Source organism: Chinchilla lanigera, unplaced genomic scaffold, assembly GCF_000276665.1.
Source record: "Chinchilla lanigera isolate Chin_1 unplaced genomic scaffold, ChiLan1.0 scaffold00009, whole genome shotgun sequence".
NCBI lineage: Eukaryota > Metazoa > Chordata > Mammalia > Rodentia > Chinchillidae > Chinchilla > Chinchilla lanigera.
The window spans coordinates 25964812-25980582 of record NW_004955410.1 but is presented as its reverse complement, the minus strand read 5'-3'; the positions used below and the strand labels follow the sequence as shown (position 1 = coordinate 25980582).

The 15771-nt window shown below is 33.2% G+C and overlaps 1 protein-coding gene across 3 annotated transcripts in view; it reads right to left on the bottom strand.

Moving 5' to 3' along the window:
- Positions 1-1374: 1374 nt before the first annotated feature.
- Positions 1375-15771, bottom strand: part of Stk31 (serine/threonine kinase 31) — a 69896-nt gene continuing 55499 nt past the window's right edge. Inside the window, exons 19-24 of one of the 3 annotated variants that reach the window (XM_005377415.2) lie at positions 15242-15367; positions 14972-15058; positions 14151-14300; positions 10932-11054; positions 9085-9153; positions 1375-1757 (exon numbers count right to left, since the gene is read on the bottom strand). In XM_005377415.2, coding sequence (XP_005377472.1) covers positions 1530-1757; positions 9085-9153; positions 10932-11054; positions 14151-14300; positions 14972-15058; positions 15242-15367 — 783 coding nt within the window. In that variant the 3' untranslated portion in view covers positions 1375-1529. Of the gene's footprint in view, positions 1758-7786; positions 7852-9084; positions 9154-10931; positions 11055-14150; positions 14301-14971; positions 15059-15241; positions 15368-15771 lie in introns of those variants that run through there. The other 2 variants (XM_005377418.2, XM_005377416.2) reach the window with 2 other exon arrangements.

Here is a 15771-nt window from a genome sequence, read left to right as displayed (position 1 = left end):
GGCAATATACATAGACATTTCTCAAAAGATGACAAGTAAATGGCCAACACATGCATAAAAAGGTGTTCAGCATCACTAATATTTAGGTAAATGCAAATCAAAACAATAAGATTATCACCTCACTCTAGTAAGAATGGCTATTACTAAAAAAATTAAAGGTAACGTGTTCAAAGGAAACCCTGTGTACTGCTGGGGGTAATGTAAATTAGTACAGCCTATGGAACACATTGTAGAGTTGCCTCAAGAAATTGAACTACCAGCAATCCTATTCCTGGATATATATTAAAATGAAATGAAATCAGTATATTAAAGAAACATCTGCACGGCCATACTATTCACAATAGGCAAGAAATGGAAACAGCCTGAGTGTCCATCAAATGTTGAATAAAGAAACTGTCATTACATATACAATGTCACTACACTTATACACAAGAAAACACTATTCAGCCATTAAAAAGAAAAATGAAATACTGTCATCTGCAGGAACACGGATGGAAGTGGAAGTCATTATGTGAAGCCAGGAACAGAAAAACAAGTACTGCATGATTTCACTCATATGTACAATCTGGAAATACAGCGCATAAAAACTGAGTGTAGAATGGTGGCTACTATGAGCTGCGAGGAGTAAAGGGGGTGAGCTGAGGATGGGTGATGGTGATAGGGAAAGGTTTGCCAATGGGTATTATGTTACAGCTAGATAGGAGCAATATATTCAGAGTGTTACTTTCCAGAAAGGTGTAAACAGATAACAATATTGTATTGTACACCTCAAAAACCTAGAAGAAATCATCTCCACTACAAAGGTATATAAATGTTTGAGAGGATTAAGTATGTTTAACCTGATTTAAACACAATCCAAAGTATATACGTACAGAAACATTGTTATTTCACTAGTATGTACAATTTATGTTTTTGCTATCAGTTAAAAGATAATTTTTTAAAAGTTAGTAAGCAAGATTTAATTAAGGTATCACTTTCTCCAGAAAGCTTTCTTTGAAACCACTCCTTAATAGGAAGAGTACTTTTCCTGTATAATCCCATAGAGCCCAGTGCTATCACTGTATATTCCATACTGTATTATAAAGGTCTGCTTATATATCCAAATTTTTCAATACCTGAGAGCTTCACAAGTGCAGGGAGTATGTTTGGATTTATCTCTGTATTTCCAGAACAGCAGAGTAAATGCCAACCAACTGTCATTTATTGAACAAAAGTACCTTCATCGTCAGACAGCCAATATACTGAAAATCTGTGTAACTTTTGTCTGTCAATCTTCCCTATTTCAAGTTACCACCCTACTTACTCAATCCCAGTAAGTACAGACAGAAAATCCTCTCCCACTTAATGACTGTAAATTAAGTACAATTTCAAAGCATACAAATAACTTTTAGGCACGATCAAACATCTTTTATTTTTCATAACGTGAACACCAAAGATACTATCCAACCAGTTCCAGAACATTTCCAGATCTTTGATCTACTAAACTAAAAGTTTCTTAGAGGAACATCTGCAACAACAAAATATTAACATCAATCAATGTTGGCTTCACCATTTCCTGTCTTTTCTTTATATGTATCCAAGTTCTCCATCTTTAATTCGTCTTCCTTTTTATACTGACTATAGTCAGTCTCTTTTTCTGGGTTCGGAATTGATTTCACCTTCGGTAGCAAGAAACATTCAGCATTCAAAACTTGCTCAGCAGTCACTGAACTTCTAAAATATATCAAACTACAGAGGAGGGATCTGACATTATCATCCTGCAAGGAAAAACAAAGGTTAAAAACAAAAACTAAAAAATGGGAACAAACAAAGGGGTAATTCTGTAAAGAAAACTAAAAATTCTTTCCACTGATACAAGCTAAACTCAAATTTTTCTATTTAAATTATTAAAGATTCTCACCAAATTCAACCTGAAATTCATTGGAAAGGGGTATCTCTAGTATTAAAACAACAAAACTGAATTATAGGGGGAAAAATATAAAAGGAAAAAGAATTACTGCTAAAGTCTCTCAAAAAGTGAAATTTCAACAACTGACATTTCATAATTTCCTCTTTTCCTTCTTTCATAGGGTACTGAAAACCTATGGATATGAAACTCTCACACTGAAAGGCCCCTGCCCAGAAGGTAACTTTCTTCACATAGTCAACTATTTTTGGTCACAGTGTTGAAGTAATCATCTGGAAACTTTCTACCTCCACTACCATTACCATCATCACTGTGGGAGCCAGAATTTATTATCTGCCACTATTTCAAATAACATTCTCTGTTATTACCACACGTAAACAATCCTAAGATGTTCTTTTTCCATTGGTTTCACTTCCCAAAGGACCTTATATGTCTTGTATTTGCCCCGTGATTACTTCCATGAGAGCACATATTACACTGAATAAAAGTCACTTGTTTATTACTAATGTCCTTATTAGACTCCTAAGAGTCTTAAGGTCAGAAATGTTAGTTTATCAGTTCATCCCCAGCAACTAGCATAGTGTTTGAGATATACAGACATTTAGTGAATATTTGATAAATTAATGAATGCCAATGTCCACAATGCACTTTACAAAATGTATTTAGTAGACACAAACTTAGCTAAAAAATTTAAAAATCGGAATGAAAAAAAAAATATGCTCCTCAAAACCAAAAAAGTAGATCTGGAACAAATTAAAAGTCTCATCACATTCTTTTTTTTTTTTTTTTTTTTTGTGGTTTTTCTCCGGTACCGGGAACCGAACTCACGACCTTGCGCTTGCCAGGCAGGCCTCATCACATTCTTAAACAAAAAAAACTCTCATCACAAATGTGTTGGTTTTCCCTAGTTTCATTTACAAAGTTTACAGAACTCCAGTAAAAATACAATCAAGTCTTCTCCTTGAAAGCAGGTCAGTTGATTGTACAGATCTTGAAGGAAAATAAGAATAGCCATAAAATCTCTGATAAAACAAATAGAAAAGGAACTAGCCTTACCAAGTATTTTTTCTGATGTTTTTGTAGAATGAAACTATTTCTAACAATTTCTTTCTCTGGTTGTTCATTACAAATTTGTAAGAATACAACTGATTTTCGTATATTGATCTTATATTCCAGAACTATGCTATCCTTAGTTAGTTCTAATAGCTCTAATAGCTCTAATATCTCTAATAGCTCTAATACAAGGCAATGGTGTCTACTCTCATCACTTCTATTCAACATTGTACAGGAGATCCTAGCCACTTAGAAAAAAAAATAAAAATAAAATTCAAGGTTAAAAAGGTGAAAGTAATCTCTCTCTTTGGAGACGGCATCGAAACATCCACTAAAAACTTACAAGAACTAATACTTCAGAATAAATTTAACAAAGGATATTCAAAGCATGTACTCGAAAGCTACAAAATATTAGTGAAGGAAAGTAGTATGTAAATAAATGGGAAAGTATCCCCCATCCATGAATCAGAAGTCTTAACATTCATAAGGTGGCAACACCCCCCCAAACTGATCCATAGATTGAAAACAATCCTTATCAGAGTCTTGTGTGTGTTTCAGGTAGAGGTAGGGGTTCTTGGACAGAATTCAGGACCTCACACATGCGAGGCAAGAGTTCTAACAATGAACTACCTTCCCAGCCCATTTTCAAATTTTTATTTTGGTAAAGGATTTCAGTAAGTTGCCCAGGCTGCCCTCATACTTAGCCCTCTATCTCAGCCTCTGACCAGCTAGGATTACACGCATGTACCACCATATCCAGCCTTATCAGAATCTTAACTGACTTCACTGTAGAAACTGAACAGCTAATTCTGAAATTCACATGGAATTTCCAGGGACTGAGAACAGACAAATAATGCTGAAAACCCTGAAAAAGAACAATAAAGCAGAAGAACTCATATTTCCCAATTTCAAAACTGACTGAAAAGTAGTAATAATCAAGATAATATGATAGTGACAAAACAACAGATATATACCATTGGTCCTTGACTTATGATGGCTCAACTTACAATTTACAATGGTGGAAAAATGATACATCTTCAATAGAAACCATACTTCAAGTGTTTATTTTTATCTCTTTCCTGACTAGAAATGATACCGTATGATACTCTCTCACAATGCTGAACAACTGCAGTAAGCCACAGCTCCAAGTCAGCCACATGTTCATGAGGGTAACCAAGCAATGTTCTACTGTGTACTGTGTTGTTAAGCTATGGCATTCTGTAAGTTAGGTGTATACATCCTGTATTGCTTGTATCTAGATGTCCCCCCAAAGCTTCATGTGTTCATAGGTATGGCTTTTTGGAGCTGGCTGGATCTAGGATGTGTGATACTGGGATTAAGGGTGTGTGGTACTAAATTAGAAGGATGATTAAAATTAGCATACCTGGGTGTGGATAATCAAAAGGGCCACCATGTGGATAATCAAAAGGGTGTGAGTGGCACCACCCAAAAGGCTTGTAGCCTGGATAGAATAGAGGAAAGGGAGGCTTGCTTCACTACTGCTCCTGTCACTGCTGCTGCTTTAGCCTACTCTACCATGGACGGTTTGCTCTGCAATACCCTTCTCTACCACCCTCCCTTCAAACCAGCCAACTGTGGACTAAAACCTCTATAAATTGAAGGGGAAATAAACTTTCTTTAACTTATGGGTATCAGGTACTTTGTTGCAGCAATGAGCAAAGTAACTAAGACAAATACATTTTCAACTTACAGTATTTATGATGGGCTTACCAAGATGTAACCCCATCATGAGTTGAGAACCATCTGTAGACCAATGGCATAGAATTCAGAGTGTAGAGGTAAACCCATATACCTATGGTTGACTGATTTCAACAAGGATACCAATACAATTCAGTGGAAAAAGAATAGTCTTTTCAACAAGTGGTGCTGGTATAGATGGGTGGCTGGTTCTAGCAAAAGAATGAAGCTAAAACCATACTTCTCTTAATATATAAAATTCAACTCATATAGATTAAAGAGGATGATATAAGAGAATATTATAAAACTCTAAGAAGAAAATATAGAAGTAAATCTCTGACATTCTTGTTTTGAGAAAGGGTCTAGGCTGTTCTGGAAGTATGTATCCCAGGCTACCCTTGAATTCATAATCCTCCCTCAGTCTCCCAAGTGCTGGGATTACAGGCTTGTGCTACCACATCCCACTTTCTTATAACTTAGATTTGGCAGAAGTCTTTTAGATATGACACCAAAAGCACAAGCAACAAAGAAAAAACTAGGATTCATCGAAATTAGAAACTTTCATGCTTCAAAGGACATTAAAAAGAAAATTAAATACTACCCACAAAATGGGAGAAAATATCTGCAAACGATATACCTAATAAGGAACTTGTATCTAGAATATAAAAACAAATTATACAACTCAATAATAAAAAAGACAACCCAATTTTAAAAAGAGGCAAAGGATCTGTATAGGCATTTCTAGATATAACAGAAACAAATGTCCATCAACAGATAAATGTACCTGGTTTTAAATCTATTTGATGGAGTATTACCTGGCCATAAGAAAGAAAGAAGTACTACTCTAGAACTAGAATAAATCTTGAAACATGGTAACTGAAAACACATAGTTTACATTAATTATATGATTCCATTCATATCAATGTCCACAATAGGGAAATCTGTGAACCCAAAAAATGTCCATAGTGGTTAATTACAGATATGGGGGAAATGGAGATACTAGGAGAGGATAACTGAAGAATATGGAGTTTCTTTTTGAAATTATGAAAATGTTCTAAAATTGTAATGGTTGCACATATCTATGAATATACTAAAACACAAATGAGCTGTATACTTTAAATGGATGAATTCAAAGGTAGATTATTTCCTAATAAAACTTTAAAAATTATTAAAAACATCATTGAACGTCATGTCATATTTCACTAAACTTAAGATCCATTACAAAATTAAGGAAATAAAAATACTGCCAACTACAAACTAAAGCTTTCAATTATACATCTCAATTCCAGAGATATTAAATTGTTTAAAATAACACGCAATAAAAGTCTATCTTAGTCAAGTGAAGAGTAAAATAATAATAAAGTCCTAAATAAAAGGAAAAGTATTATTCTTCCAGTGACAAAGTAAGTGTATCATTAAGATAGCAATTCTTCTTCTTCAGACTAACCTATAAACTCAACATGATTCCAACTCTCATCATTTTCAGAGAACAAGTTGGTGCCAAAATTCATATGGAAGAATAAAGTCCCAATATCATGCAAGATGACATTAAAGAAAAACACAAGAAGAAAGCCCTCCATTATACAGTATTAAAAATGGTACAATACTAGCACATGTTCAAAAACCAGTCAGTACAACAGAGAAGTCCAAAACAGATTAATGAGTTCATGAAAACATGGCAAAGGATAGAGGGGAAATATTAATCAGTAAAAGTTGACAGATTATTCAATAAACAATGTAGCACTGCTTATCTATCCATATATAAAAATGTAAAATAATATCCTCACTTCATGTTACATACAAAAATAAATTTGAGTCTCTTCCCTAAGTGACTTACAAATCACATAAAAATGTCAAAAACTTTTTAAAACTTAATGAAAAACAACAATCTACTTTTTAAAAAATGATACACAGAATTTTCTGAAAAGATTTATAAGAAGCTAGCAATAACACTGGTGTTTTGGGGGAAAGAAACTGGGTAGCTAAGGGACAGAAAGATTACTTTTTATAATATGTAATTCCTTTTGTAACTTTTGAATTATGCATCATACACATGTGAAGAAACTGATCTTAAACAATGAATGAATAGCTGTGATGACTGTGTTGCTGTTGTCTGATGGTGTAGTGAAATTAGTAGTTAATGCTCACAATGTTTTTTGTTCTGACTGACTGCATGCTTGTGTCTGGTGGTCTGAGCAACTGATTTGAAGGTAACAATATGCAATGGAATTACAATGGTGAACTCCTACCATCTTGTCTACTGAAACCCTGCATTATCTCTAATGTTTTATTGAAGAATTATTTTCTTATTCTCTTTAATGGTTTGAGCAATCTTTTATTCTTACATCTGATAATCTGAGCAATGTAGTTGAGGACAGCAATATGCAACGTACCAACAAGTGTTGATTTGTATTAATTTGTCTTGAGATCCTGTATCACTCTGAATGTTCTTGCTTTGATTTGTTTATGTTCATGATACTGGTATGCTGGCTACTGTTCTATTTTTTTGTTTGTTTCTCATGTACTACTCTCTTTAAAATAAAAAATAAAATAAAATAAACAATGAATTATACATAGTGAAATGGGTTGCCCTGAACTTAAACATAGTTACACAGAGGGTGAGGCCATCTGCTGCAGATATTACTAAAGGAATTCTGCTAGGGGATAGAAATGATTAACTGACTCTTTCAACTGCCTGATTTCATGAATTCACATTCTTCTCCAATTGTCATACACCATTTGTAATGTCCTGATTACAACCCAGTTTTGTTTGATAATTATATGTGATCATGAAACGCAGTCAAAGGCAATCCCATTCCTAGCATTAATGGCTACTTCATATTTTAGAATCAAATAGCACATTAGCCAAGGACTCTTACACAGTAATTTGATGTCTTTGAATAACTAACACAGTGACTTCATATTTCTTCATCTTCATTATATAAACACTGAGCAGGGTACTTAGCACATAACCAGCTGATTATGGTAGGCAAACTCCTAAGACTGTCCCCGACGACCTTATGCAATCACCTTACCTTGAGAACAGGATGCACCTCAAGAATTGTTATCTAATGAAGACAATATAGCAAAAGTAATTAAGTATCACTTCTGTGATTTGGTTCTGAAAAACTGACTTCTGTCCAGCAAATTCACTCTTTATTGCCTTCTCTGCTTATACACTTTGATGAAACAAGCTGCCATGATGAAAACATGGAAGTGAGGGAAACTACTGGCCAGCAATCAGAAGAGAACTGAGGCTATTCTCACATCAACAAACTTAAGGAAATTGAATCTTGTGAATGAAGTGTGGTAACATATCTGTCCCTAGTCAAGCTTTAAGATAATTACAGCCCAGAAAAAAACTTGATTGCAGCCTGTGCAAGACCCTGAAGCAGAGGACCAAATAAGCTGTGCCCAGATTCTTGACTCCCAAAATGGTAGGATAATGTGTTTTAAGTCATTATGTTTTAGAATAACATAGTAGAAGGTAATTTTTTTATCAAACATAAAGATACAAGGATTTCAGGCATTCATTTTTGGTGAAGTGTAAACCACTGATGCAATATTATCTAATAGCACGAAATATTATTCATTCAAAATTGTAAGCCTTTATCAACATTCTTTGTTATCTCATTTTCCAAGAGTAGCTGGTAAATATAATCATAATTTCATAATCTCTCAACAGTAGTCTCAAATATATTTTACTACTACCCAGGAAGTGTGGCAAAGCTTCAACACATTATTTCTAAGGTGTTAAAAAAAATAATGTAATACTAGTAGTTATTGTAAAACAAAGTATTTCTGTGGTCAAAAATACAAGTGTATGATCATAAAATTATACGTATTCATCATAACTGAAACCATAAAAATAGTATGAGAACTTTTAGAACCAGATAATTATATTATGATTTAACCTTCTAATATCTAGCCATACTGGAATTCCCCTTTTCTGCAAAAATAAAAATTAACTTCCTCCAAATTATTTTCCTCATAGTCTAAACTTGTTTATATTTCTAAATTATTAATTTATTTTCAATGCTGAAATCCTTATAACCCAGCACCTAGTTCAATCCCTAAGACAGAAAGATATTCAAAATATCTTGGCTGAAAACACATATGAAGGACAGAACTATAACAAAGACATATAAATTACCGAGAAAAGACATAGGTATTTACCAGAACATATAGTAAACAATATTTTTCCTAAACTATCACTAGAAGATTTATATAATCCATGTAACAAACACAGAACTTAGTAATATTAAGTTATCTAACTGTGGTATAAGTTAGGCACTTAAATTTTTTTCATTATTCCTTTACTGCAAATGCTACTGCAGATTCTTAGGAAAATTCTCACCCAAACATTTAAGTATACCATTATATATTATACATGTTTCACACCAGTAAAAGACAAAAAGATCACATACCAAATGAAACTGATCCACTTTTGGAATTCCATCTTCATTCATCTCAAATTCTTGGTTTTGAACAAAAAGCTGTAACATAAGGGAAAGACTCAATGTATGAATCTACTAATCATGCAAAAGAGTCAAGACAGACATGTGGATCATGTGGATCATGTGGAACTCCTAAAGCACTAGTGAACAGAGAATAACTCATTTTAAGCAGCACATTAACTATTGCAGGATAAAAATACTCTGATAATAACTACGTACTCACAAGCAATCAAATGTTTCCTGTGGCTCTTAAAATATCAATCATAAGAGACAAAACCCTATAAACACTTTAAGAAACTATTACATATGGAGATCTAGTTACCTACTTATGTAACATGATAATAACTATCAAAAAAAATGCCTTAATAATTGTAATCTCTATACAGTAAATGAAAAAATAGAATAACCCGTAAAGAAAGAGAAGTTATTTTTTAAAAATAACCAAAATTTTAAAACTGGATGGATACTCAGAAAGTAAAAAGATATCTCCTATTCTCAGGCAGAACCATTTTGACAAAATGGTCACACTTTCTAAATTGATATACAGATTTAATGTAATCTCAATCAAAATACCAATACAAGGGCTGGGGATTTAGCTCAGTGGTACAGCGCCTGCCTGGCAAGCGCAAGGTCATGAGTTCGATTCCCGGTACCAGAAAAACAACAACAACAACAACAAAAATACCAATACAATTCCTCACAAAACTAAAGAAAACAATCCTAAAAATTATATACAACCAGAAGGGACCTAGTATAGCAAAAGCAATCCTGGGCAACAAAAGCAAAACAGAAGGTACTACTACAATCCTTATACTATAAAGCTACAATGATAAAAATAGCATGATATGGCACAAAAACAGACATGTGGATCAGTGAAACAGAACATAAGATGCAGAAAGACCCTTACAAATATTCCACCATCTAACCTTTGACAAACAGAAGAAAAACATAACACTAGAGAAAAGATACCCTCTTTAACAAGTCGTTCTGAGAATACTCACTATCTACATGCAGAAATTAACTCTCATATTTTTCATTATAAACTAAAATTAAATCAAAATGATCAAAGATATAAATACTAAGACATAAGAAATCTGCTAAAGATAAAATAAGTAAAAATTTAAAGACAGGCACAAGTAAGGACATTTTGAAAAGAACTCAAACTGCTTAAGACATAACATCAAGAATTAACAAATGGGATTAGATCAAATTTAAAACCCACACAGCAAAGGAAACAACCAAGAGCTAAGAGATAAACTACAAAATGGGGAAAAAATGCCATCTACTCCTCAAAGGACTAATATCTAGAATATATAAAGAATTCAAAAAACTCAGACCACTAAAATAAAAAGTCCAATCAACAAATGATCAACCAAAATGAACAGACACTTCTCAAAAGAAATACAAATGGCTACCATATACATGAGAAAGTATTCATCACTGCTGGCCATTAGAGAAATGCAAATTAAAACACTGAGATTCCCCCTTACTCCAGAAAGAATAGCCATCATCAAGAAATCAAATGATAAATTCTGGAGAGGCTGCAAGGAAAAAAGAACTCTTCTATACTGTTGGTGGGAATGACCTAGTACAATTACTATGGGAACCAATCGTAGAGATTCCTCAAAGAAATGGAACTAAAGTTTTACATTTTGATGAATTATTTTCTGTTTTTAGATGATGTTCTCTGTGTCCTACTTCAGAAATATACCCACTAAAAGTCTACCACTGCAGAATAACACGTTAAGGAGAATCACCATAACATCATTTTACATAGTGAAATATAAAGTGACTGATTATTTCAAAAAATAACATACCCACAATAAAAGGCAGCCATATGCATACAAGTCTGAACTTGGAGAAGGATGTTTACCCATTTTCAATTCAGGTGATGTCAAAGTCAAACCACCAACCATCATGTTCACTGAGGCCCGCTGACTCTACAAAAACAGTTTTGTATTTTGAATATTTTAGTGGCAATACAGTTGAAGTAGCTTTATGTGAAACACTCTGCATTTAATTAAAATTTTCATTTAAAAATATTTCATTCTATTCTTCTCAAATATTTTTATTGAATTTCTGTTATTCCATAAAGTGCTCTTAAAATCAGTCTCAAAACTGACAAATTTTCACTACAATCTGATTATAAAATAGGACAGATTCAAAATAAGAATCAGTGATTATTACTGGTACTCTGGTGTTCTTTTAATAAATTTCAAAGTGAGCAGCAGTACTATTTTCTAATTCTGAAAATTTTTAACTGTTTTAAACTGAAATTCTACAAAATTCTTTACTTACTGATTTTTTCCAAATATACCAACTCTGACATGTTAAAGAATGGTCAATAGCCACAATATTACCCATAAATTCAGTCACACCTTAACTGTAATCCCTATTCTGTTTATTTGCTGTGTGATGTAGGCTTTAACTTCTTAAAATTTAAATTAATCTCTATAATGGACATTGTCTACTTTATAAAGCTGTTGTAAAGACAAAGACAATTAGCACAACCCTCAGCGCCTATCACTAAATGTTAATTATATCTGTACACCTATCCTCTTACACTGGCTTCACTTTAGACTGTATAAATCTTTCGCCTTTCTTCTCCACCTACTACCTGTATTTTTGCTCCTGAAAGCATGGTTCAAAGCCAACAGCTAAGGCATCAACTGGAAACTTGTTAAAAATGCAGAATGTCTATCGCAGAAATGTTGAAAATTAATTTGCATTTAAACAAGGTTCTCAGGTAATTCACACGACTGTGAAGTCTTTCAAAATCAGTGATCTTGATTCTAGACTACTTTCCAAATTTCTCTTCCTGACTGAATACTTCCTGTTTCTATCTGAATGAAGTATGAAAAATGTAGCTTTTGCTACAAAAAACAGATGTTTTTTTTTTTTTCTGGTACCAGGAATCAAACTCACAACCTTGCACTTGCCAGGAAGGCGCTGTGCTGCTGAGCTAAATCCCCAGCCCTGCAAAAGTGAGTTTAATCAATACTTCAGAACAAATCATTTAGATGGAAGATTTAAACAATATTTTGGGAAATAACAGGTGACAAATGAGTATAAAAGAGGAAGAGTAATTCTTGGAGTGGTTATTTCTACAGTTGCAAAATGGCACACTTAAAGTGATCAGGATCCTTAAAAGTTGAGAACTTTTTTGCTTTAATTTTTATTTTTTAGAAACAGGGTTTCACTAAGTACTCCTGACTGGCCTAGAACTCGCTATGTAGCCTAGACTAGCCTAGAACTTGTGATCCTCCTGCCTCAGCTTCCTAAGTGCTGAGATTAAAGGTATATGCCCCCCACGCCCAGCAGAGAAGCCTCTGAAACTCAGAATTTAGTGATTTTCCTAGGCTAGTATTTTAATTCTCAGATAAATATGATAAATATCTCAGCAAATCAGTCTATCTTAATCCTGCATAATCTAATTTTTGACTACTGCTTTACATTTTCACTCTTTTACCTTTTTGAGTTGCTGCATGAAAGCTTCTGAGATAACATTTATAGTGGTAGTATTACCCTATGATTTACAGGTGACCAAAATAAAAAGCATTAGATATAAAGTAGTCAAAAGGAATTGCTCAGGTAATTGAAGTTGGTAAGGATGTGGAAAAACTAGAACCTTTATATACCATTTAAGAGAATGTAAAATGATTCAGTCACATTGAGAAAATTAAATTCCTCAAAAAGTAAAAAGGGTTCCTACACAATCTAGTAATCTGTGTCCCAAGAGAAATGAAAACATGTTTACATAAAAACTTGTACACCAATGTTCATAGCAGTATCATTCATGACAAACAGAAAGTGTAAACCCACACAACCAGCAACTGATAAATGTAAGAACAAAACAGGATATACACATACAATGCAATATTAGGAGAAAAAATGAACTTTGAAAATATTATGGAAGTAAAACAAGCCAATCATAAAAGGCCACATATTGTATGATTTCATTTATACGAGGCATCCAGAATAAGCAAATCCCTAGACACAGAAGTGCATTATTAGTTTCTGAGCCTAACTAGCAGTACAAATGAATAATGACTGCTAATCAGTAGAGCATTTTTTTGGGAGAGTGATTAAAAATGTTCTGGAGCTTGCCACAATGATGCATGCCTGTAATTCCAGCACTCAGAAAGCTGAGACAAGTGGATCACTGCAAGTTAGTGGCCAACCAGACTAACTAGTGAGCTCAAGGCCAGCCTGAAGTACACAGTGACACCTTGTCCCAAAAAAAAAAAAGAAATTCTGGAATTAGGTAGTAATGATCAGTGTACAACTTTATGAATATACTAAAATCTATTTCTGATTTGTATACTTTATATGTTAACTATATCTAAATAATGTTATCTTTAAAATGGAAACTGCTGATTTAGCCTCTTCACTGTGTACATATTTCAAAATTTGCACATAATATGTAATTTGTATTATCAATTAAATAAGAAACTGTTCCCACATGATCATGTATACTTTGAGACTGCCAATTCTATCAAAAACATTTACAACATGTTCTTAATTATGTGATTTTTGCTACCTCTACAAACTGGCTATTCTGAAGTAACACAGCACCAAGTTAACAGCCACTGTAGCTGAACCAGAATAACTCAATGACAATGTTCAAGATTCCTAGACTTCTGAAAATGCACATCAATCAAAAAGTAGCAAAGCATGTATATTTAAATTAAATGTATGATGGAGGGAAGAAGACACCAGCAGAGGTAGATTCTTGCATAATTTTTAGCAATTGAATGTTTCCTGGTGATGATAAAATAATTTATGATTAATGTTGTCAATACTGTTTAGTATGTCAGGTTGCTCCTAAGATTTTTTATTAAAATATACAATGCAAACACTTAGAAACTATATTCTATCACCTAGCAGACAGCAGATAATTGCTTATACAACATGATACACCTTAACTGAATGTACAGATCCTGCACTACATTACCATATCATGAGTAAGTCCTAAACTACTACTCAATGATATCAAATGAAGTCTAGAACCTATTTGTAAGATTATGATGTTTTACCACAGATTTGGTGAAATCAAAATCTCCAACAATTCCTTGTTCACGATTTAAAGCAAATATATTGTTCTGATGAAGTGATCCATGAATTATGTTGGCCTTATGCAGTGTATGCAAGCCCTGGGCAACACCTTTCATAACCTTTAAAGCTTCCTATAGATAAGTATACACAAAATAGGTTAGAAAATAGGAAAATCATTATAACACATGAATATTTTTTCTATTAAAAGACTGTTCTAGAAGTAAGGCTTCCTCCAAATGAACTTTTATTAACAATATAGCATAAAGAATTAAAGGTGAGATGAAGCCTGGATTATATAACTGGTGACTATCATGCATGTTTGTGTATTTAACTATATATTTAATACATATTCTGCAGTTTTTAAGAAAACTTAGATTACAAATTCCCATGAAAAGCAGCTAGAAAAGAGGCTTACATAGCATTATTAGGTATACAGAATCGTGGCCTCCTTTATTGTTATTACCATATTAACTCTAAATTTACAGTGATAAAAACTAAAGCTGTCAATTTACATACAGCAGACTTCATAGTTATAAGTTTAGACTTGGAATAAAAAACATCTCATTTCAAGTTCCAACTCCTCTGGCTGAGGGACTCTGCAAGTCATTTAATCCCTCTAACCCTCATTTCTCTCATCTATGTAACAGGATAACACCCACATCAAAGGGGTAACATGACAGGGTGGCACAAGCCACAATTTTACATCATATATCATGTAGTATAACCTAGATAGGTATTAAGTGTTAAGAATGAGATGCTATTTTCTCATTTACCATATCCATAGAAAGTGTTTTTTACTTACTTCTGATGATAAAGGCATACTGGCTTGAATAACACTCAGGTTTGCCCTAGGGTAGTATGGGACCATGAGATAAGCCACAGGATCAGTCTAAGAAGCAAAGCAAAATGTGACTCAAAGCAAAAAGTTCAACATATTTTTAGTATACACTGATTCTGTAAGACAATTTTTGTTCTTCGTTTAAAAGAATTAATTACTACTCTAAAACTTGGAGCCAAATTTACTTTAAATAAAATGTTTTCTGTAAGAGTTCTGCAGAAGAACTTGATTTACCTTACACAAGAACAGGAATATTAATGGCAGTAACCCAGACTCTTCTTTAGCTTCTCTCCAAGCTCTGTGATAGGTGGCTGCTCTCTGAATCACCCTGGCTTCTGTGTCTACATCCACAGAATAGCCCTGGCATAAAAAAAAGGCACTGGTACTTTCAAGATTAAAAATTCCTCTCTAATGATATATCATTCAAATGTAATAAATGGTTTTATGTATATTAAATTACATCTAATTTCATTTTTTGATTCTGAATGTTATAATCTGGAAAGGAAAACAAGCTTACTATAATGTGGGCAACTAAGGCCAACTTAAATATTCTACTACAATGATTAACAGTTTCCCATATTAATCAGAGAGAGAAAATTAAAAAGCAGAAATTGTGTTGACTAAGATTTTTAAGAGAAATCTAAGATAATCAAAAATTTCAAAAAGTTGGTAAATAAAATGTAGTAAGTTCATCAAAAAAAAAAAAAAAAAAGAAATTTAAAAAAAAAAATAGGTACTATTTAGGTCAACGTCAGATACTTTCA